The 21829-nt window shown below is 45.1% G+C and overlaps 1 protein-coding gene across 1 annotated transcript; it reads left to right on the top strand.

The window, feature by feature from the left end:
- The first annotated feature begins 74 nt into the window (after positions 1-74).
- EME2 (essential meiotic structure-specific endonuclease subunit 2) lies at positions 75-21776 on the top strand. Its single transcript, XM_075011219.1, has 9 exons — positions 75-228; positions 786-1876; positions 4193-4329; positions 10066-10158; positions 10937-11061; positions 13711-13828; positions 16555-16670; positions 17295-17484; positions 18488-21776. Exons 2-9 carry the CDS (start codon positions 1390-1392, stop codon positions 18656-18658), a joined length of 1437 nt encoding a protein of 478 aa, XP_074867320.1. The 5' UTR covers positions 75-228; positions 786-1389; the 3' UTR covers positions 18659-21776.
- The last annotated feature ends 53 nt before the right edge of the window (positions 21777-21829 follow it).

Genomic DNA, 21829 nt, shown 5'->3' with positions numbered 1-21829 from the left:
GAAATTTCCGGTAGCGGCGGAAACAGCCCCGGGCACTGAGCGGAAGTGACAGCCGCTGACGGGACTGGCGGGGAGTGATTAGAGAAGGGCGCTGTCTCTGTGTGTAGCGTTGCAACAGAGTTTCCTGGGTGGTCGCGGACTCTCCTCGGGAGGCGTTGACCGGCATTAGGGTCCCCCAAGGCTCCCTGCTCTCAAACCTGTGTCCAGCGCCTACTGGCAGCACAGCAGGCAGGTTTCAGTCCCGTTCCCAGTACGGGCTGTTCTTTCCCTGCCCCGTGGTGAGCTGACGCGGGCAGGGGCAGGAGCTGGCGCTGGAGCTGGAGCTGGCCCTGGCCCTGGCCCTGGCCCTGGCCCGGCGCTGTAGCCCTGTTACCCGCGACATGATGGCAGAGCTTCGCAGCATTGGGCGTTTTTCTCAAAGCGGCGGAAGCCGGGCCATAAGCGAATCTCGCTTTCCTTATACTGAAACACAGAAATGTCTTGCCCTTGTCGCTATTTCTACACTAGCCCCAGAACTTCGAAAGGGGCGTGATAATGAACCTAATCGAAAGATGCTAGTGAGGGGCTGCGTGTTCATGGCAGCGCCTCATTAGCATCTTTGCATGGTTCAGTTAGGTTTATTATCACGTCCCTTTTGAAGTTCTGGGGCTAGTGTAGACATAGCCAGGGAAAACTTGAAACCATGACCTGAGTGCATTGTCCATGATCAAATACCACAAAGTTAAAAAAACTTTTTTAAAAAACTTCTATCATTTGTAACCTGTTTTGATTTTTTTCTTTTTAAGGACTGACTCATAATCTTTGAATGTGCGGAGTTGGCAATACTGCTGAAATATTGTAGCTGCCTGGACAATAGCAGAGCAAGCTCCTGCCCACAGCGTTTTGTGCTTCAACTGACCTGCACAGCTCACCTAAGAGGAGAATTCAGTCTGTTGCCTGTTCAGTCCTTAGCCTCTGTGTGGATACTTCCAGCCAGGAAAATTATTGGTACTAATTTAGTGCTTTGGAATGTAGATGTCTGTGCTCCAGGATGGGGAACAGGTTACTCTCATAAGCCAGTTGCTTGGTTGGTAATTTGTGTATTTCCATCAAAGTTAGCCTGGTGTGCATTTCAGTGAGTGGTAGACCCAAAATGAAAGGGTCCATATCCTAGCACTGACCCACTTGTTTGTCCTAAGCTAGAATTTACTTCCTATGAGAGGAATTTGGGTTTTTAATGACTTCTTATTTATTTTTAATTAAAATTAAAACTATGCAAAATAAAATGTATCACTTAGGTAAATATTTTAAAAATAAGTGAAGTGCCTTTACTTATTAGAAATTGGCACAGAATATTAAGTGGCTTTGCATTTTTAAGCAGTCTTTTATGTAACAATAGTAATTAGAAATATGGAAGAAAAAAATAAAACCATGAAGGAAAATTCAAACAATCGGTCCACTGACAAAACCAATAGGTTTTTCAGACAAGCTGCTGCCTGGGAAATTTCAGATTCTGATGCAGACAGTGAGGCTGAATCATGCCATATGAGAACTGTTACCCTGATGCACACAGCTGCTGATACACTGGATTATGGTATTTGTGACGATGCTGTAAAAGAAGAGCTGAAAAGCTGTCTGAGTGCTAGTGAGCCTAAAGAACTACTTTCACCAGCCTCTACAAGCCCAAATAAAAGGAGGAGAACCCCAGAGGAAATAGAAGCTTGTCAGGCAAGAGCAGAACCATGGAAACTCAAAGGAGCAACAAGGAAGACAGAAAAAGAGAAGAGAAAAGCACTGGAGAGACTTGAAAAACAGAGGCAAAGGGAAGCTGTTAATGCCTGGAAGCTGCTTCAGCCTCGCCAGTGTCTGCAGTACATAACTCTCTGCATAGACCCAGGTAGGCCATCTCTGAATTAGCTTTAATTTTTCTCTTAGCATTTATTCTAGGGATCTCACTGTACTAATACCACCTTCTACTAGGAAAGTGGAAATAAATTTAAAATGGGAGACAGTACTGTCTTAGTGTTTTTCTACACTACAAAATTAGGTTGAATTTATTGAAATTGACTTTTAGAATTGGATTTTTACAAAGTCAAAGGTGTGTGTTCTCATTAGGTATGTAAAGTCACCGGAGTGCACCCTCGCTACCGTGGATTCGAACAGCAATGCACATGGGTATCCATCCCACAGTTCTTTCTGCCAATTTGAATTCTGGGTTAGGCTCCCAATACCTGATGTAACAAAATGTTTTCACGGGTGGTTCTGGGTACATGTCATCGGCCTCCCATGATGCACTTATCTCTTTCCTCCCTCCCAGCTTGTAAACAATGGCAAACAGTTGTTTTGCACCCTTTTTTCCCTGAGAACAACAAGAAGTCCTGTAGCACCTTATAGACTAACAGGTATTTTGGAGCATAAGTTTTCATGGGCCAAGACCTGCTGCATCTGATGAAGTGGGTCTTGCCAATGAAAGCTAATGCTCCAAAATATCTGATAGTCTATAAGGTGCCACAAGACTTCTTGTTGTTCTCAAAGATACAGGCTAACACAGCTACCTCTGTGATACTTTTTTCCCTGATTATCCATGCAGTCACCATAGCACCACAAGCATGGGCCTTGCTCATTTGTATGCTAAAGTGGGGACTGATGTGATCTGAATAGCCCAGGCAATTAATACCCTTGTGCTAGGATGGATAATGACTTTGGGGAACATGCAGAACGTAGTGGTGGCTATGCTGCAGTGGAATTTTCTAATTGTGATCGGGTGATTCATGGAATGCGTATCACAGTCCTGACATCAGACTACCTTGCAAAGAGCACATAAACCACAAGAGGTACTTCTCAATAATCTTGGAGGATTATCTGGTGGATCACAAGGGTTGTTTCACCAACATCAGCATAGGATGGTTGGTAATGATGCATGTTGCATGCATCTTTAGGAACTCCAGTCTCTTCAGAAAGCTGCAAGATGGAACTTAATTCCCAGACTGGAAAACTCGTATTGGAGATGGTAACAAATACCATTGGAAATGCTAAGAGTCATCCTTGAAGATTCAGTCTACCCCTTGTAAACTGTACACAGGTGGCCAGAACAGCTGTAAAGAGCAGTTCAGCTGCAGACTGAGTAAGTGTAGAATGGTAGAATGTCCTTTTGGCCATTTAAAGGGGTACTGGTGCAGTTTATCGACTAGGTTAGACCTCAATGAAAGTAATATTTCCATTGTTGTTGCTCCTTGCTCTGTGCTGCGTAATATCTGTGAAAGTAGAGGGGAAAAGTTTCTGGCATAGTGTGGGGTCAAGGCAGATTGCTCAGCGGCTAATTATGAGCAGGCAGACACAAGCAAAAGGAGAGCACTTTGTGAAGCTTTGAAAATCAGTATAATTAATGACCAGACAGTGAGATGACAGTTATGTATGTTGCTCTTACCAAGCTTCCTCCTGCTGCATGTGTACTGCCCTTTAGACTGATGCCCCGCCCCTCCAAATGCAGTTGGGGCAATGAGAGATTGGCAAAGTTATAAACAACCATAAAAGGAGTCTTCTAAGAGGAAGTGTAAGGCAAAATTAATTGTAGATGCACTTACCTGTGCTGGCTGTAATTAACAATCTGTTGTAAATATCTCAGTGAGATAATCAGGTGACATGCAGCATGCTGCTTTATTCAGTATTCTGACTTGAAATAATCATAGGGATAGCCATGCTACCTCAGATGACAGGTCCATCCAATCCAGTGTTCTGTCTTCTGATGCTGGCCAGTGCCAGGTATCCCAGAGGTAATGAATAGAACAGGTAATCACCAAGAGATCTATCCCGTCTCCCATTCCCAGTTTCTGGCCAACAGAGGCCACAGACTCCATCCCAGCTAATAGCCATTGATGAACCTGTCCTCCATGAATTTCTTTTTTTTTTTTTTTTGTTAACTGTTATAGTCTTGACCTTCACAACATCCCCTGGCAGATAATTCCACAGATTGACTGTGAGTTGTATGAAGAAGTATTTCCTCTTGTATGTTCTAGTCTGCTTCCTATTAATTTCATGTGGTGACTCCTAGATCTTGTGTTATGAGGAGGAAATAACTCCCCTTATTTGCTTTCTCCACATTTAAGCAGGATTTTGTAGCAACCGTTTCATTTCTTTGTGTGGCTTTTAGTTGCTATTTATTACAACACTCTTTCCTCCTCTGATATCTGGCCTGTTTGCTGTCTCCCTTCAGGTCTTCTAGAGTATCCTGGGTCAGATGCTTTGATGGAAGATTTTGATTCCTTGGAATGTAAATACTACATTGAGCCTCAGGAAGTGCCCTGCAGCATAACCTGGAGAAGAAATACTCCTCACAGTTTCTCCAGTCCTGTGAGTCTCTGAATCCAATCTTTCCTCCAATCCTGTGAGGCCTCTTCATCTGTAAACTAGCAACAGCTATGCTGTGGGAAGGTGCTTTGAATTGCATTAATTATTAGTGAGGGCAGTTCAAGTTGCTTTTTGAGACAGGGATATGGGATCATCAACCTCAGCTAAATATGTTCTGTGTGAGCACTGCTAGCTCAGGGAATGAAGCTGAGTCTTTTTGTCCAATAGTTTATTTCAAAGAGAGTGGCTTTCATGGAAATGGATGTCATTGTTTCAAGCACATATACATCCAGTAAGGACTGTGCGTGTCTGCAACAAACAGGATGGAAGTTGGGTGAGCTATTGATTCTGGAGAGGTTTCAGATAGCTAACTGAAAAAGATTTGTGATATTTTGTGTCTGTGAGGCTTACTTGATGTCTGCTGAGGATGTGAGCTGCATTGCCGGGGAAGATAGACCTGGCGAGCTGTAGGCTCCTTTACTGTTGAAGGAAGCTTCTGAGCTCTTTAGAAAAATTCTGTGGCTGTTTCTGAACGCGGATCACTGGAAATCCTATGGGAGCTAAGTTGTCTCTTGTTTGATGCCAAATGCTACCATAGCAGGAGATGAGAAACCTTGCAGATGAATTGTAATGATGATTGCAGTGGCAGTGTTTTCTCTCATTGCGAGAATTTCAGGTTGCTGAGTTGGAACCAGATTGCTGGCACTTAAAATTAAAAAGGTCATAGAACAGTTTTTAAACTAAGGGCTGGGGGACTGCTGACAGGTGTAGATGACCGCACAGCTTGGACAGAGCTATTCTTTTGGGGAGACTCCATTAATACAGATTCTCCATGTCCTAGTAAAGAGGATAGGATGGAAGATGGTAAAATTTGGGTCAGATCAAATGAAAAAGAGACCCATTCAATCACATCAGGAAATGGCAGACAGCTAAATAGTGACAAGTTTTTAAAGTGCTTATATACAAATGCTAGAAGTCTAAATAATAAGATGGGTGAACAGAGTGTCTTGTATTAAATCATAGAATACTCAGACTGGAAGGGACCTCGAGAGGCCATTGAGTCCAGCCCCCTGCCCCAATGGCAGGACCAAGTACTGTCTAAACCATCCCTGGTAGACATCTATCTAACCTGTTCTTAAATATCTCCAGCAATGGAGATTCCACAACCTCCCTTGGCAATTTATTCCACTGTTCGATCACCGTGACAGTTAGGAACCTCCCTTGCTGCAGTTTAAGTCCATTGCCTATTGAGGATATTGATGGAATAGGCATTACAGGAACTTGCTATAACGAGGATAATCAATGGGACCTGAGGGTACAAAATATTTCGGAAAGACAGAATAGATCATGCTGCTGTTGGAGTGGCACTATATGTGAAAGCAACTATAAAAATCAAATGAAATAAAACTCTTCATTGAACCAAACTGTACCACAGAATATCTATGGATAGTAATTTCATGTTCTAATAATAATATAGCAGTAAGGATATATTATCAACCATGTGAACAAGATAATGATAGTGAAATGCTAAGGCATGATTTCCCAAAATGAGGGTCTGCCAAAATTCCAGGGGGGGCATGAGGTGACCCAGCCCCCGCTCCAGTCATTCCCCCCACCCAAAGAAAAAGCCGAACTTTGCTTCTGGCTCTCAGCTCCTGTCATTTTACGTGGGCAACCTGGTGTGGCCAATATAAAAAGCAGGCAGCTGCTGAAGACCCACATGGGGCTATCTGCCTCCTTCAAAGGGGAGTGAGTGTGGATTGTGGAGGGGTGTGGGAGGAGGTTCTTATGTTCTAAGAAGATGGGGTTAGATGGGGGAATGGGGATTCCTGGCCTGGGGGAGGGGAGAGGCTCAGGTGGGTGAGGGGAGTTGCAGGGCTTGGACAGTTGGCTTGTGGGGCTCGGATGGCTGGCCCCAGCAGCATGGGGTTTGGGCCAGTCAGGCTGGTGCACAGGTGGCCAGACCTGGCATGGTCTCAGGTGGGCAGGCGGGCAGCTGGTGCAGGTAGCTGTGATGGCTGGCACAGGGCTCAGGCAGCTGGCCATCTGGTATTGCACCAGGCACCCAGAAGGGGCAAAGAAAAACTACATGTGCTTCTTTTTAATTTTAAGTAACATTTTTATATTAAGTTTTTGTGTTTAAAATTACAAATTGAATTTTTTGTTGAGGGGGTTGGATGATGGTAAAGAAGAGGTGGGGTGCGTGTGAGGGTTTCTCAAAAATCAAAATGGGAGCGTGATGCCAAAAGGTTTGGGACTCACTGTGCTAAGGGGAGAGTAGAGGCTAACAATAAAATCTCAATACTAATGGGGGATTTCATCTATCTCTATACTGACTGGTTATGTGTTGCCTCAGGACAGGATGCAGAGATAAAGTTTTTTGACACCTTAAATGACTGTTTCTTGAAGCATTTGATTCTGGAGTGCAGAATCTCATTCAACAGGTGGCGATAGCTGGACCACTTGGAAATAGTGACCATAAAATAAATAAATTTAACATTCCGGTGGTGGGAAAAAATATCACAGCAGCCCAACATTTAATTTAAAATTTAATTTTAGAAAGGGGAAATATACAAAAATAATAGGGTTAGTTAAACAGAAAATAAAAGGTACAGCAATAAAAGTAAAATCCCTGCAGACTACATGGAAACTTTTCAAAGACACTATAATAGAGGCTCAACTTAAATTTATACTCCAGATTAAAAAAAATAGTAAGAGAACCAAAAAGTGCCACCGTGGTCTAACAACCAAGTAAAAGAAGCAATGAGAGTTAAAAAGACATGGGTTAAAAAGTTAAATTCTAGTGAGGAAAATAAAAAGGAGACTAAACACCATCAAAAACGTATAAAAGTGTAATTAGGAAGGCCAAAAAAGGAATTTGAAGAACAGCTAGCCAAAATCTCAAAAAAATAACAGCAAAAAAAAAATTAAGAACTTCAGAATCAGGAAGTCTACTAAACAACCATTGGCGCTACTGGATTATCAAGATATTAAAGGAGCACTCAGGGATGATAAGGTCATTGAGGAGAAACTAAATAAATTCTTTGCATCGGTCTTCATTGCTGAGGATGTTAGAGAAATTCATAGACCAGAGCCATTCTTTTTAGATGATAAATCTGAGGAATTGTTCTCAATTCAGATGTCATTAGAGGAGGTTTTGGAAACAATTGATAAACAACAAGAGGTCACCAAAACCAGATGCCATTCACTCAAACGTTCTGAAGGCGCTCAGATATGACATTGTGGAACTACTAACTGTGATTTGTAACCTATCCTTTAAATCATTTTTTATACCAAATGACTGGAGAATAGCTATTGTGATGCCAATTTTTAAAAAGGGTTCTGGAGGTGATCCTGGCAATTACATAGTGGTAAGTCTAATGTTAGTACCAGGCAAATTAATGGAAACTACAGTAAAGGACAGAATTGTCAGAGGCATGGATGAACATAATTTGTTGGGGAAGGGTCAACGTGGTTTCTGCAAAGGGAAATGATGCCTCACTAATCTTCTAAAATTCCATGAGAAGATCAACAAGCATGTGGAGAAGGAGGATCCAATGGATATAGTGTACTAAGATTTCCAGAAAGCCTTTGACAAGGCCCCTCATCAAAGGCTCTTAAATAAAGTAAGCAGTCATGGGATAAGAGGGAAGATTCTGGATTGATAAATGGTTAAAAGAAATTTTCAGGATAGAGATGGGTAACTAATGGTGTCCTGCATGGGTCCAAACTGGGACCTATCCTAGTCAATGTATTCATAAATGATCTGGAGAAAGGGGTAAAAAGGTTAGTATCATCTGCAAATTTTGCAACCAAACTGATCAAGTTAGTTAAGTCCAAAGCAGATTGTGACGAGCTTTGAAGGATCTCAGAAAACTAGGTGACTGGGCAACAAAAAGGCAGATGAATTTTAATGTTGATAATTGCAAAGTAATGCATATTGGCAAACATAATCCTAAATATATGTAAAAAATTGTCGGGACTAAATTAGCTATTACTACTCAAGAGACATCTTGGAATCATTGTGGCTAGTTCTTTGGAAACATACACTCAATGTGCAGCAGCAGGCAAAAAAGTAAACAGAATGCTAGAAATCATTAAAAAAGGGGTTGAGTTTAAGACAAATGATTCTGTTGCCTCTGTTTAAATCCATGGTATGTCCGCATTTTGAGTACTGTGTGCAGATGTGGTTGCCTCATCTCAAAAAAGATATCTTGGCATTGGAAAAGCTGAGAAAAGGGCAACAAAATTATTAGAGGGTTTGGAATGGATGCCATATGAAGAGAAATTAAAAAGACTGGGACTTTTCATCTTACAAAAGAGAGAGCTAATAGGGGATATGATAGAGGTCTATAAAATCATGACTGGTGTTAAGAAAATAAATTAAAAAGAAGTTATTTACCTGTTCCCATAACAGACGAACTAGGGTATACCAAATGAAATTAGTACATAGCACATTTAAAACAAACAAAAGGCAGTATTTTTTTTCACGCAACACAGTCAACCTGCGGAACCCCCTGCCAGAGGATGTTGTGAAGGTTGGGATTTTAACAGTTCAAGAAAGAGCTAGATAAATTCATGAAGGTTAGGTCCTTCAACGCCTATTAGCCAAGATGGGTAGAAATGATGTCCCTAGCATCTGTGTGTCAGAAGCTGGGAATGGATGAGAGGGGAAGGATCACTTGATTACCTCTTCTGCATAGCCCTCTAAGATACCTGGCATTGGTCACTGTTGGAAGACAGGATACTGGACTAGATGAACCTTTGGTGTGACTCAGTATGGCCATTCTTACATTCTTGGGTTCAGGGCAGTCCTGTGCTTTGATGATTGGTTGTCTGTGTATCCCTTTGAATGTTGTGGGGAAAAAAGCTGGCTGGTGACCTGGAGATAGGAGTCGTGCAGCCCAGATGTAGTGTGAACCTTGTGCTTGCTTTCTCACCTCACTCTGGGCCTCTCTCTGGCTGTGTCTACATGATAGGCTTTTCTGGACAAAAGTGGCCTTTTGTCGGGAAAAACCACAGAGTATCTACATGCAGAATACACTTTGCTGACAGTTTGTTGACGAAACCCAGTCCATCCGTCAGCAGTCTTATGCTTGTCCCCGTTCAGGTATAATGTCTCTCTCAACAGTATTCTGTCGACAAAACAGCTATGTAGATGCTCTGGGGCCCTTTTGTCAACAGACAGGGCTTCCAGTTCACCGGGCAGCCCTGTTTGCAGAGCTTCCGGTTAGCCATTCTGTTGAGAGAGGGCCGGGCAGTCTGGCTGCTCTCTGTCAACAGAGAGGATTGCTCTTTCAATCTGCTTTTATGTGTAGACACAATCTGTCAACAGAAGTTTTTCCAGGAAATCCCTTCCGACAATCACTTTTGTCGACAGAGGCTTCTTGTGTAGATGTAGGTTCTGTGAATAACTGGCTGTTGTCTCTAATGACCTAAATTAGGTGATCCTATAACACAGAGTGCTGAGCAGCCAAGTTCAGTTTGAACACCTATATCTAGGTTGATAAATTGTCCTGCTCCGCTCTCTGCACCCTCGATGCTCTGTATTTATGTAGTCTGTTTTTTAATTAAGCCACATGTCTTTCACAGGTCTAACTTCAGCCATTACCTCTTTCCATTCCAGATGGCATGAGTGGGCTGAGACCCTCCAACTTTATTTCATTTTGGTCAGGCTCAGTTTCAAGAAGTGAAAAGCAATCGCCTAAATCCTACCAGAAGTTATTTCTGTTTCCCTAGGATGGTCTTCAGGTGAAGAATGAAGAGGAAAATGAGGTTTTGGTGCTGGTGCACCCAAGAGACTTTCTCAAGCATCTCTTCTCTATAACTCAGGTATAGGAAATCTCTGAACTTGAGTCTAAAGAGAAGTCTGGGGAAAGCTGCCTTTTTAGAGTCACACACATGGGAAGGAGTTACTCCAAAACTGTGTTAGAGCATGCACAAATGTGAACAGAGAGCTGTGGGCTGGAATATCTAAAGCCTACCTGAATGTAGTGCACCCTATTGGGCTGAGCAGCGGAAGTTCTGCCACCTGATTTAAACTTTGTTGATAGCATTGCTTTTGCCTAGGAGCCTTTGAGCAGTCCAAACCCATCACTTTATGTGTGTTAATGTTTGCACACTCAGGGCTGTGTTTAAAATATTTGCACAAAGGAAATGTTCAAAATACAGTTTGAGAAGCACAAATGTTTGGAAACAAAGACATTTGCAGCGAGTTATTGATGCACCCCATAGGGACTTTTATTTATGTAGTCCTGTGAATAGAAGACCCCTGCCCTGATGAGTTTACAGTCACATTCAGGCAGATGCAATAGAAAATGAAAACTGGAGCAAGCGGTGCCCCAGAGATCAGTGATGGAAGCATAAATGAAAAGTTGATTGGGGGGCAGAGCTTGGGATTATGACAGGTGTAAGACATGGCTTGGAGAAAGGACATAGTAGCCTTGCACTCCAGCAGCCAAACAAAGGTTAAAGCTGACAAACTGCCCAAGCTCCCATCTATTCTCAGTGACTAGGCTGACCTTGCAGTGCTCCTGCTACACTATCAGACTCTAGGTGTTAAGGAAGAAAACTACTCACAGAGATTTGTGATTGGCTTGTTTTGTTTCAGAGTTTAAGAGAATCTCCATCAGGTAGCAAGCCTCATCTGAGCCAGTTGTTGCCTTTGGACTGTCTGGAGGGTCCCTCCTTAAAATCCTACAGCCTAGCTGTCATTGGACTTGGCACCTACAGATGGTATGATCTGCATATTAAGAGCATGGATGGAAAGCTAAGATAGAGAATATGGATGAGGCTAACTGCGAAAAGAGACATTGGCCATGTCTATACTAGCCCCAAACTTCGAAAAGGCCACGCAAGTGGCCATTTCGAAGTTTACTAATGAAGTGCTGAAATGCATATTCAGCGCTTCATTGGCATGCGGGCGGCTGCAGCACTTCAAAATTGACGCGCCTTGCTGCTGCGCGGCTCGTCCCGACGGGGCTCCTTTTCGAAAGGACCCCACCTACTTCGAAGTCCCCTTATTCCCATCAGCTGATATCAGGGGACTTCGAAGTAGGCGGGGTCCTTTCGAAAAGGAGCCCCATCAGGACAAGCCGCGCGGCGGCGAGGCGCGTCAATTTCAAAGTGCCACGGCCGCCCGCATGCCAATGAAGCGCTGAATATGCATTTCAGCGCTTCATTAATAAACTTCGAAATGGCAGTTTGCATGGCCATTTCGAAGTTTGGGGCTAGTGTAGACGTAGCCATTGAGGGCTAACCTTCAAATCTCAGTGCTTAAGTTGTGGCTGAAAAAAAAATGTTTTGCCGGCAACTCTCTGTGCCACACAGCAGGCATTGTGTGTGTGAGAGGAGTGCTTGTGCAAGGAAATGCATGTTCTTGAATGTACACCTGGCTTCGAGCAACAGTGTATTACGTTGCAGGCCCAACGGGCCATTTTTCAACTGCATTGTAGGCAACAAGTCTTGAAAATAGGGCATTTTTAACCCCGCTGTTTTGCCACTCTCCAAAGCTGAGGGCCGTGAAGGAATGGCAGAGCTGTGTGGTGAATCTGGCTGTAACTGCCCTGGACACCAGGTAGCTGTGGTATCCTCCCTATGCACTGATTCTCAGCTTTGTAAACAGGAGCTCAGGGCAGCCCACTAACTAGGGCATAGAACTTCACTGAATCCAGTCTTTCTTCTCACCTTGTGAGGCTGCCAGCGTGTGGCTTTCCTAGGAGACATCCCAGTCACACAGATACCTGTGGCTGTCTATTCCAAATTCATGCAGACACACCACAAAGGTTGTTTTAGGTCATCTGTAGCCTTGTTTGTAATGGAAGCAGAGCAAATACCAGCACAGTGGCTAGGTCTCTGCCTCCACCATTTCAGGTATCCTCTGTGGAAAGCTCTCAGCAACAGCATCCCTTGAGCAGCTCCCATGAGCTGGGCTGTATTTTCTCCACCTGCTGCTGCTTGTCCAACTCACATAGCAAGAAAGACAGAGTCTCCCCCAGTGTCCCACTGGCCACTCAGGACCAGGGCTGGTACCCATAGTGATCCTTTATCCCATACAGTGGCTATTCAGCCCATCCCCCTGTGAGATCAATGAGAGTACTGGAGGCCTAGCACTGCACAGTGTAGGATGTACAGCCTTAAAGAAGAACAGAATCACATGGAAATCCTTCTTATCTTCAGCATGTGGATTGAGGGCCTGAATCCAACTAAAAACCCTTCTCTCTCTTTAGCTTATGGCAGGAGAAGGAGCTGGCTGAAGGAAAAGGGTAAAGCAGAACTCTAGTCCTGACAGGAGTCTGGCTAGTCAGGACATAATTAAGGGGTGACTATCTGTGAGCCGATGCCCAGGTGCCAGCTAAGGGTCTGGTGGGGGAAAAGGGGGTGATGCCACACCAGCAGCTATGCTAAGCAGCCAGGGCAGGCTGGGTTCTTTGGTTTGTGTTTAGTTCGGGTACAGCAGCAAGAGGAAAATTACACTTAGAGAGGCTTTAACAGTTACTTTTTATTTATACAAAGATAGAAACAATTTAACTAAGACAAATGATTAAAGTACAAGTTAGTACTCGTGGTTTTTAAAGGGGAAACAACACAATTTAACTTAAGAAAAGTTTTAGACAAACTAGCTAGCTTAAACTAATACAATTAATGTGTACACAAGAAAGGCAAGTTGCAGGTGTGATTTTCACCCCGCCTCTTAGACTTGGTGGAACCAGAGTCTCTACCTCAATTCCTATAGGAAAGAAGTGTAATACAGGTGTAATTCTTACCCCTGCCTCCTAGATCCGGTGTGACCCAGAATCTTTCTCTCAATCCCTCGGGAAGAAGTAGATACGAACCAGGCGTCCCCAGTCTCGGGAGTTAATTCCAGACCTGACCAGCAGGTGTAGGTGATTGAAACTCAAAGGCGGGTGGGCTGCCAAACCCCTTTATACCCCTTTTGTCACAGAGGCTTCTTCGTGGTCTCAAGTGGCCAATCGGGAGGAATGTTTTTGAACCCCGGGTTTCCCAGGGAAGGTGCAAGGCTCAATTTGCACCTGTGAATTGTGGACAATTGGGCACCTTTGGAGGTGATGGGCGGGGGTTCCCTGTTCTTCCTGGGGAAGTGATCAGGTGTGTCAGTCACCGAGATCAGCCAGAAGGACGGCCATTAGCTAGCCCATTCACTGTCTGGTTTTTGTGTATAGTAGAGAGGCTGGGCGAGACAGCACACCTGCATTCCCAGGACATCAAAGGCTACCTGTCTCCCCTGCTTATTTCTCTCTGTCTCTCCCAGTGGTGGCGGGGGAGGAAGAAAAGGCCAAATGCGGGGGTTCATGTCTGGCTACACTATCCTGAAGAGGGAGGGCCTGGAGAAAAATGTTAGTGATGTGTGTCATTTCTGTTTAGGTATAACAATCATCAAGCCAAGCAGCGGGCACTGAGACCTGGAGAGCAGAGAGGACAGGAGGATTCCAGATTCCAGACCAGCCCTGAGTTGTCTATGATGCAGCAGGAGATAGAGCAGGTGAAACAAACTATAGGACTTGAACTCTTGGGTTGCTTGAAGATAAGGGAGCTGCAGCTGTGGAGAGAGTAGATCCTCAGGCGCATGCATTTGCCTCTCCCTTAAAAAGCCTTTAGCTGTTATTGGCAAAGAGGTTGGGGGTAGAACAGGGATACTCAGGAGATTGGTAGAGAGAGAGAGGATTTGGACTGTCTCATCTTGTGGATGCTGGCTCAGATCTAGCCCAGGTTAGTGGAGTTTGTGCCTGACCCCCATCCCCAATCACTGTGCAGTGGTCTGTGTAAAAGGAATTGTAAAGCTCAGCCCAGTGCCTAGTGGCCAAATTTCTGACTTATGAAAGCCAGCATCTCGGTGCCCTCCTTTGCTGCCAGCTTCATCAGAGACCAAGGACTGAAGCCACATGGAGACTCCAGCTGCCTCTCACCCCCTGGGATGGGGCTGTGAGGGATTTTGTTAAGGAGAAGCATGGGTTAATCCTCCACTGTTCCTGTCCATGTTGAACCTACCCACTGAGGTCTTGCTTTCCAGGGAGGTCAAGTCAGACCGTTTCACCAGCCCTGAATCCACCTATAAAAACGGTATTTTATTTCCTGTCATTTCATTTCCCATTGTTCGTATATTTTGCCTAATGGAAATCAAAATACATCCTCATTCCCTCTTGCTTATGTCCTTTCCTCTTATAGACATCGTATTTTTCTCATTCCCTAGCCATGTCTGTAATGGAGCAGAAGCCAGCATTCACCTGACTTGTTTACAGCAGTTGCCATCAAAAAACCCAAATTTACTAGTGGTGGTCACATGCTTGTCTCTAAGAAAACCAAAATCTTTCTCTAGTACTTACAGTCAGAGATGTTTGTGATAATTGTTGGCAAATGTTGATTCTCTGATGATCCATGGTGTACTTCTTTGTACCTGTGCTATGTTATTGAGATACCAGCTCAGATAACACAGTGCCCAGGCCAGTGGTGTCCAAAATGGAAGACACCCAATCGCCACATGCCCCCCACAGCCAGGCGCTGCCCGCCTCCCCCAGTAGCAAGGCACCCTACCCCCCACCACCCCCAATGACTTGCTGGAGCTGGCCAGACCTAAGCACTGGTGCAGTGGCTCAGGTGGCAGTGTGGCAGCAGCAGCTCAGGAACTTGGGCACCGTGTGGCTGGCTCCAGGGCTGCATGGCCTGAGGCTAGGAAGCTTCAGTGGCATGGTGCCCAAGGAGCAGCGGCACCACTTTGTGGCCCTTGAGCCAGCCACGCGGCGCCCGAGCTCCTGAACCACCGCTGTGCGAGCTCCCAAATCACACGGCCCCTGAGCTCCCGAGCCACCACACCTGCCTGCCAACACGCATTTGCCACAATATGCTTCCCCATTCGATACCGGGGAGCATACTGCACACTGCGGGCCTAGGCAGATACTTTGTGATTGGGGCTTGTGACTCTTCCATTATCACCTCTATGTCCGTGCAGGGATCAGGGTACTATGGCATCCTACGCATATACAGAGCAAGAGTCAGTTCCTGCCCCACAGACCATGCAGTCTAAATGGGAAGTGGGGGAGGGGCCATGACCTGGCCTGTCAAGATTTTTGATCCTGTCTGTGGTCCATCCCTCTGGGACTCCGAGTTAGCTGCTCTGCCTGCTGCAGCCCAAGTTTTCTCAAAATTGGTGGCTGCTCATTTTCGGTGCTGTGAGCCCCTAGCATGGGAGGGGGGACTTCGTGTGCTGCCTCTGCTCCCCCTCTGCCCAGTTATCGTAGCTCCCATTGGCTGGTTTCCACATGGAGTGTGTGGCGCAGAAAGGCACATGAAGGGAGCTTCTAGCTGTTTTGAACAGCTGGGGGCTGCAGTAGGCAGAGAGCCTGCCTCAGAGTCCCACTGGGCTGCTGGCCAGGAGCCACACAGGTAAGTGCCTTCTAGCAAGAGTCTGCCTCTGGAACCCCTGCCCCTGCCGCTCCTGAACTCCCTGCCCCAGGTCACCACCCAAATCCTTTGCTTCCCTCCTCTTTTCCCTCTGCCTTAGGTCACAGCTTCCTCCCAAGCCCTACACCCCCTCCTACACACTTGTCCCCCAGTCAGAATCTTCTCCAGCATCCATACCCACTTCCTGACCTTGCATCCATATCTCCTGCCCCAGATTATAACCTCCTCCTTCACCCAAACTCCCTCTCAGATCCCACACCATCTCCTGCATCCCAGTCCCCAACCCTGAGCTCCCTTTTGCAACCAACCTCTGTCCCAGACCCTGCAGCCCCTCCATAGAAAATTTGACCCTAGACCACTTACCAAATCTTGGAATGCTCCCTCCCATCAAGCATTATTGCCCACCTCTAGTCTAAACAGACCAGGCAGCCAAAGGGTAGATGGGCTCTTAATTTCTGACCCGCTTCTTGGGGTTATGACTCACTGGCTTACTGGGAGCTAATAGGGGATGAGCAGGCTTTACTGCTGTGCTGTGTAATCAAATATAATGCACTTAGCCCATTCCACCGTAAGCTGGAGGAGAGCCTCATTTTGTCCAGATGTATGTTTTTCTTCCTTGCTCCTCTGTCTCAGGGCAGAGCAAGACCTCTGAGAGGCTGCCCTGCCAGCTGGAAGTCTGAGCAGGATGAATGCCTTCTATGAGATATGCTTGTTTGTGGCTGATGTGTACAACCCCACACTTAGTTTGGGATTGCTCTGCTTTGTGTGTTGCGTATTTCTCTAATTTTATTTCTCCTCCTCCTCCTTCAGGGGCTGGTGGTGCTACAGCTCTGGAGTAATACTGAGGTCGTGTTCCTGGACACGTGGCATGAGTTGAGCCAGCATGTTTCTGTGTTGACCAAGGCAATAGCAAAACGCCCATACAAGTGAGTTTGTGTCACCCAGGCACATGCTCTCAACTCTTAATCCCTAGCTGAATCTCAGGGTCAGAGCATCAGCACCACTCTTTGTTCTGGTTGTGGCTCTGACACATTGTGGAAGGAGGGTTGATGCTGTGCCGGTGGCAAAACCTCAGAGAGAGTCTGATGCTGAACTCAATGCCATGATGTTTCAGGTGGCTTCATGTAAAGGGGAAGAACCCAGGTTGTCTCCTGTCAGGGTGTTCAGAATAGACTGAGTGTAGGAATGTTCATTCATGACTTGTCCTCTATGATGATTGGGCTCCTTCCCATCTGCCATTGCCATTCACACACCCAGTACACTACTCTGCCATATAGGAATAACAGTGCTCATGTTAGATAAGAGAAGTGAGCTGGAGATAAAACCTAGTGAGAAATGTTAGGTGATAGTAGGTCATGCTCCCCTTAGCAGCGGGAGGGAGGTGACCATTCTGAAGATGGAGACAACTGTGAGCCAGTGGAGGAAAAATGCTGGTCTTGGAGGAACAGAGGTGGGCTGGACAAAAACTTTATTTCAGAGGCTGCAGGAAAGATGTGATCTTCCAGACGTGTACCACTGTATGTCTCATCCCTGCATCTGTTTTCCTGCAGGCAACAGCTGGAGGCTCAATTATTCTCCTTCTGCGCTGATGGGGGCTGGTCCAGCAACATACATGTGGAGAAGGATGGGACAGGACTGCAACAGCTGTGGAAGAGACAAATCCAGCAGTTTAACAGAGTCAGCCCTGCTGTGGCAGCAGCCATAGCAGAAGCATATCCTTCTCCAAGACTACTGCTTCAGGTCAGCCCTTGGTCACTCAGCAACAGGTTAAAACCCTGCTGCAAAACTGATGAAGTAAGGGCAGAGGTGGGAAAACTTTTCTAGGCCAGAACAAGGCCCTACCACTTACTTTGGAAAAGCCCTGCCTGAGGGAGTGGGACCATCAGTGGAAAACTGGCCCTTATATAACACGATTCCAGAATGTCTGTATCTGTCTGCAAACAGCAGGGTTTAATGGTCACACAAAGGAGCCATTTCAGTAATTGCTACCGTAAGATCTATTAATCTCCCCTATGATGCAGCAAGCACAAGACTACCTTTTGCCTTATGATTTTTTCATTCCCTCCTCCTCCCGCGCCTGGCTTGCTCAGTGGATCTTCCTGTGGAACATCCAAGACCTTTGTTTGGGCTTTTTTTTAATGGCTGATTTCTACACCAGCCTCCTTACAATCAGTTGGCTCTAAGAATTCAGGCAAAAGAGTTGGAGGAGATAGCAGGAATCAGTCTAGGCCCGTTAGCAGACAGGGGAAGATAGCAGTGGACTTCGTGGATGATCCTCACTGGTAAAATACATGGTGGGAAATTTTAGGCTTCTGCTTAACACCTCTGTAGCTTTTTTTTTTTTTTTTTTGGCAGGAGACAAACCTGTTCTACCAGAAAGTATAGTTTCTTCAGCAGTTCAGAGCTAGTCACACACAAGCTTTGTCCCCTTGCCATTGACAGAGGAAGACCTTACAAATAAAAGCCTCATTTTTTTGCCAAGCATGCTCCCTCCACCCCTTCTTACGTTGTCCTAGTTAGCATTGCCCCAGTGCAGACATATCCATTTCTGTGGGAATAGGCAGAATGGAATGCATACCGGTTGTCTAGGGAAGCAGGGGTGACTTGAGAGCAAAAATTCTTCCTTTGGAGTGTATCCTGGCAACCCAACATGGCAGAAGAAGCACTGCTCCTTCATCCAGAGACAATTGTGCAAGATACAATTGTATGTTGTCCACAGCAATTTGTTCTTGTTTCCTCTTAGGCCTATGAAGAGTGCAGCACAGAGGAGGACAGACTTTTTCTGCTGAGTGACATTCAGATAAAAACAGAGGATAACAGGAGAGAACGGCGGATTGGACCAGCCTTATCCCGCAGAGTCTATCTCTTTATGACATCTACCAATCCAGACCTTGTTTTGGACTTAAGTGCATAGTGCGTTTGGGGGCATGATCTGTCCAGATGTTAAACCAAGCTGTGGCTGAGCTATCGTAGGCTTACAAGTGCTGCTCTGAATCCAGCCTCTTGAGGAAGTGGATTCAGCTACAGAATGGACTCTTGTACTTCAAAGACATTTTTCATTAGAGATGCTTGCTTCAGCGGCATGGGTCACGTTTTCCTGTTTAAATACCTCTCTTTATGCATGTGTAGGCAGAGCACATTATGCACCTGGCAGTCTGAGCTCAACAGTGCAGCCAGGAGTACACTGATCTTTCCCTATGTAGACTGGGATCATCCACCTTTGCTGTGGATGATGCATGTTAGTCCTAGTCCTCTGTCACCCATGCAGCAAGACCTTGGGCAGGCTTAGCCTACCTTAGCTGCTTTCATAGACTTGATTTGACTTCTTGTGGAAGATGCTGGGAGACAGGTTGAGGAGCTAACATCACCCTGTCCATTGTCTCTGGCTGAATGGGGTAGAACTGATTGGATATATGTAATTTTTAAAAGGGTCTGGGTGGGAGAGATCAACCATTGGTCTTGATTGCCTGTTGCCCAAGAGGAGAGGCGCTTAGCTTTGAGGGAACAGCTTTTAGTCTGGCAGCATCAGCACTTGAATATCTAGGCTCCACTGTCCAGTCAATGCCAGACTAACTAGAGGAAACTCTTGTGCAAAAAAGGAGTGGGTATCATTCATTTGCCTCCAACCTTGGAGACGTTAAGGTCAGCAAGTTAAAATCCTCTCATTGAGTCCCCAACCTTGGACCCTTACTCTTTAAACAGTACATTCAGCTCCCCTTGACTCTACAGACCGTGGGTTTTGAATTCTTCTGAAAATTAGGTTCTAACTGTTTAAGTTTTAAGTTAAGATTTAAGTTTGGATCACCATGTTGAAATAAGAATTCTTTCTTGCTTAGAGGAGGGGAGAAACTGGGAAGGGACAGTCGCATCATAGAAATCCTTGTTTTCAGTGTGTTCTCCATGGTGATACATTATTTACATTAGTTTATTGGAAAAAGCAATCTGGTCAGGTCAGGATGTTGCCAAAGAAATTCCGTGCTGAATGAGAAAAAGGCATCCTAATATAAGTGAACTGCTATTAAGATGCTTGTTTAGCACCTCATTCCAGGTCCTGTGACTGGAGAAGCCAATCCCAGGCTCATAACAATTGCATCACAAAGGATGGCACTTGTCTTATCTCAGGGAAGGGACATAACTAGAGTGGGAAGTTTTAAAATCCTATCATTGTGCATCAACTTTTCTCCTGGGCTATATCTACATTAGAAGTATCTGTAGACAGAAGATACTGTTGACAGGGTAGTCTTGACAAAACTTCTGTGAACAGATTGCATCTACACAACTTGCTCTATCAACAGAGAACTGCCAGACTACACTACCCTCTGGTGCCAGAAATCAGAATGGCAGCCCTGCAGAGGGCTGCCCAGCAACCAGAAGCCCTGTCAATGGAAGTGTCTACACTGCACTTCTGTTGACAGCACTGTCACCAGATTATTATCCTTCAAAAATTTGAGTTATCACACTGTTGAGGCAAAGGCGGAGTTTTGTCAAGAATCTGTCAACAGAATGCTTTGTGTCTGTAGATGTTCCCTGAGTTATGTCAACAGGATGCCCCCTCTGTTGACAAACCTCTCTAGTGTAGACCCAGCCCTAACAAATATTTCTATATAGACACAATGGTACTTCCTATGTTTCTTCCGCTGGTGGTTATGAGAATGTAAAAGGCAGCTTACAGGATACTTTCTGGAATTAGCTCAGCACCATTAATTTTGAAAGCTGAAGGTCACAGCTTCCACCCTCTTACTGTAAACTTATTTTCTTCAATAGAAGCTCCAATTCAGATGCAAGTCTTCCAAAACCATCAGCCTGTGGATATCTATGGGGTAAGAGGATGAATATTAACCAGAAGTTATTTGCTAACTCAGCCTCTCTTAGCGGGAACGAGAAGCGAGAGGAGTTAATTTCCTGCTGCCACTTCGTACTGCTGAGGTCTCACATTGTGGATAATGAAGACAGCAGGCTGCAGCACTTTCGCAATCAGGCATAAGAGGAAGGAGGAACATGTATGTTTTTTCTGCTGCTGTATCTCCCTGTGCGAGTTCAGTTGCCCCAGCCTTGCAGTAAGATGTTACTGTGCCACAGACAGCATAAGTATTCAGACAGCAGAAGAGAACCATTTGCAGTTTAAAGACTAATAAAATGATTTATTAGGTGAGCTCCCCTAATAATTCATTTTGTTAGTCTTTAAAGTGCTACTTGACTGCTTTTTTTGTTTTGATAGTTTATAGACTAGCACAGCTTTCTCTGTTATCATTTACAGTTTATTTCAGTCTAGCACCATAACTGAGACTAGCTTTATCATCTTGATATCCCTGAACTAGTCTGTCCTTGTAAATGTAGGCATATTACTCTTCTAGGACCAATCTGACACATTCCCCTATGTAGCTGTCCTGTCTAATACCTGCTTCCACCATTTTGTGTCCCAATTTGTTAGGCATCTTCTGGTTAACACCACATTTTCCTAAGTTTAAACCCTTATGGATCAGGGTCACTTCTGAACTGAGATATGAGTTCTTCCCTGACCGAAGGTCAGTGAAAGTAGTTTCAGGCCCCTGGTGGATTATAATCTGCTAAAGGACCCAGCCCCTTGTCTGCCCCTAATCCAGGAACACTTCTTTTGAAACACAGCATAGGAAGAGATTTTCTGGCCCGTTGCAGTCAGCATGCAATTATTGCACAATCATTATGCAAAATAACTGTTGATAAACCTGTGTTGAGTTTCAAGTCAGATGCCTGGGACATCAGGTCTGTCCCACTAACAGCTCAAACAATAGCTGTCTGACTCATGCTGTCTGACTTTTATTAGAGGCCCTGCATTATACATCCCTTCCTTAGGACAGTAAAACCACTGTTATTAATTTGATTTGTCAAATCCCTTCTTTCTCCTCAGACTGCACAAAAGGTGCACTTATTTAACTACATACTTGATTTACCATATCAAACCCGAGCTCCAGCCACTATCCTGTTGGACAGGGGCTAGCGTAAGAAAATGATGCAAGAACTTCATAAGGTGGCTGTGGGACAACCTGTGCACCAATGTGAAGCCTCAGCCTGCTCTCACAGATTAATTTAAACCCTAAAGCAGGAG

This window comes from Carettochelys insculpta, chromosome 16 (genome assembly GCF_033958435.1).
Source record: "Carettochelys insculpta isolate YL-2023 chromosome 16, ASM3395843v1, whole genome shotgun sequence".
Taxonomy (NCBI): Eukaryota; Metazoa; Chordata; order Testudines; family Carettochelyidae; genus Carettochelys; species Carettochelys insculpta.
The sequence above is the reverse complement of the archived record's forward strand: the minus strand, read 5'-3'. Positions and strand labels throughout refer to the sequence as shown.

What these genes read in the sequence shown, in the direction of transcription:
- EME2 (XM_075011219.1), top strand. Translation starts at nt 1,390, where the DNA reads ATGGAAGAAAAAAATAAAACCATGAAGGAAAATTCAAACAATCGGTCC. An exon ending in TGCAGCAGGAGATAGAGCAG is followed by an intron (nt 13,829 to 16,554) that starts GTGAAACAAACT and finishes CTCCTCCTTCAG; the next exon opens with GGGCTGGTGGTGCTACAGCT. An exon ending in CTCCAAGACTACTGCTTCAG is followed by an intron (nt 17,485 to 18,487) that starts GTCAGCCCTTGG and finishes GTTTCCTCTTAG; the next exon opens with GCCTATGAAGAGTGCAGCAC.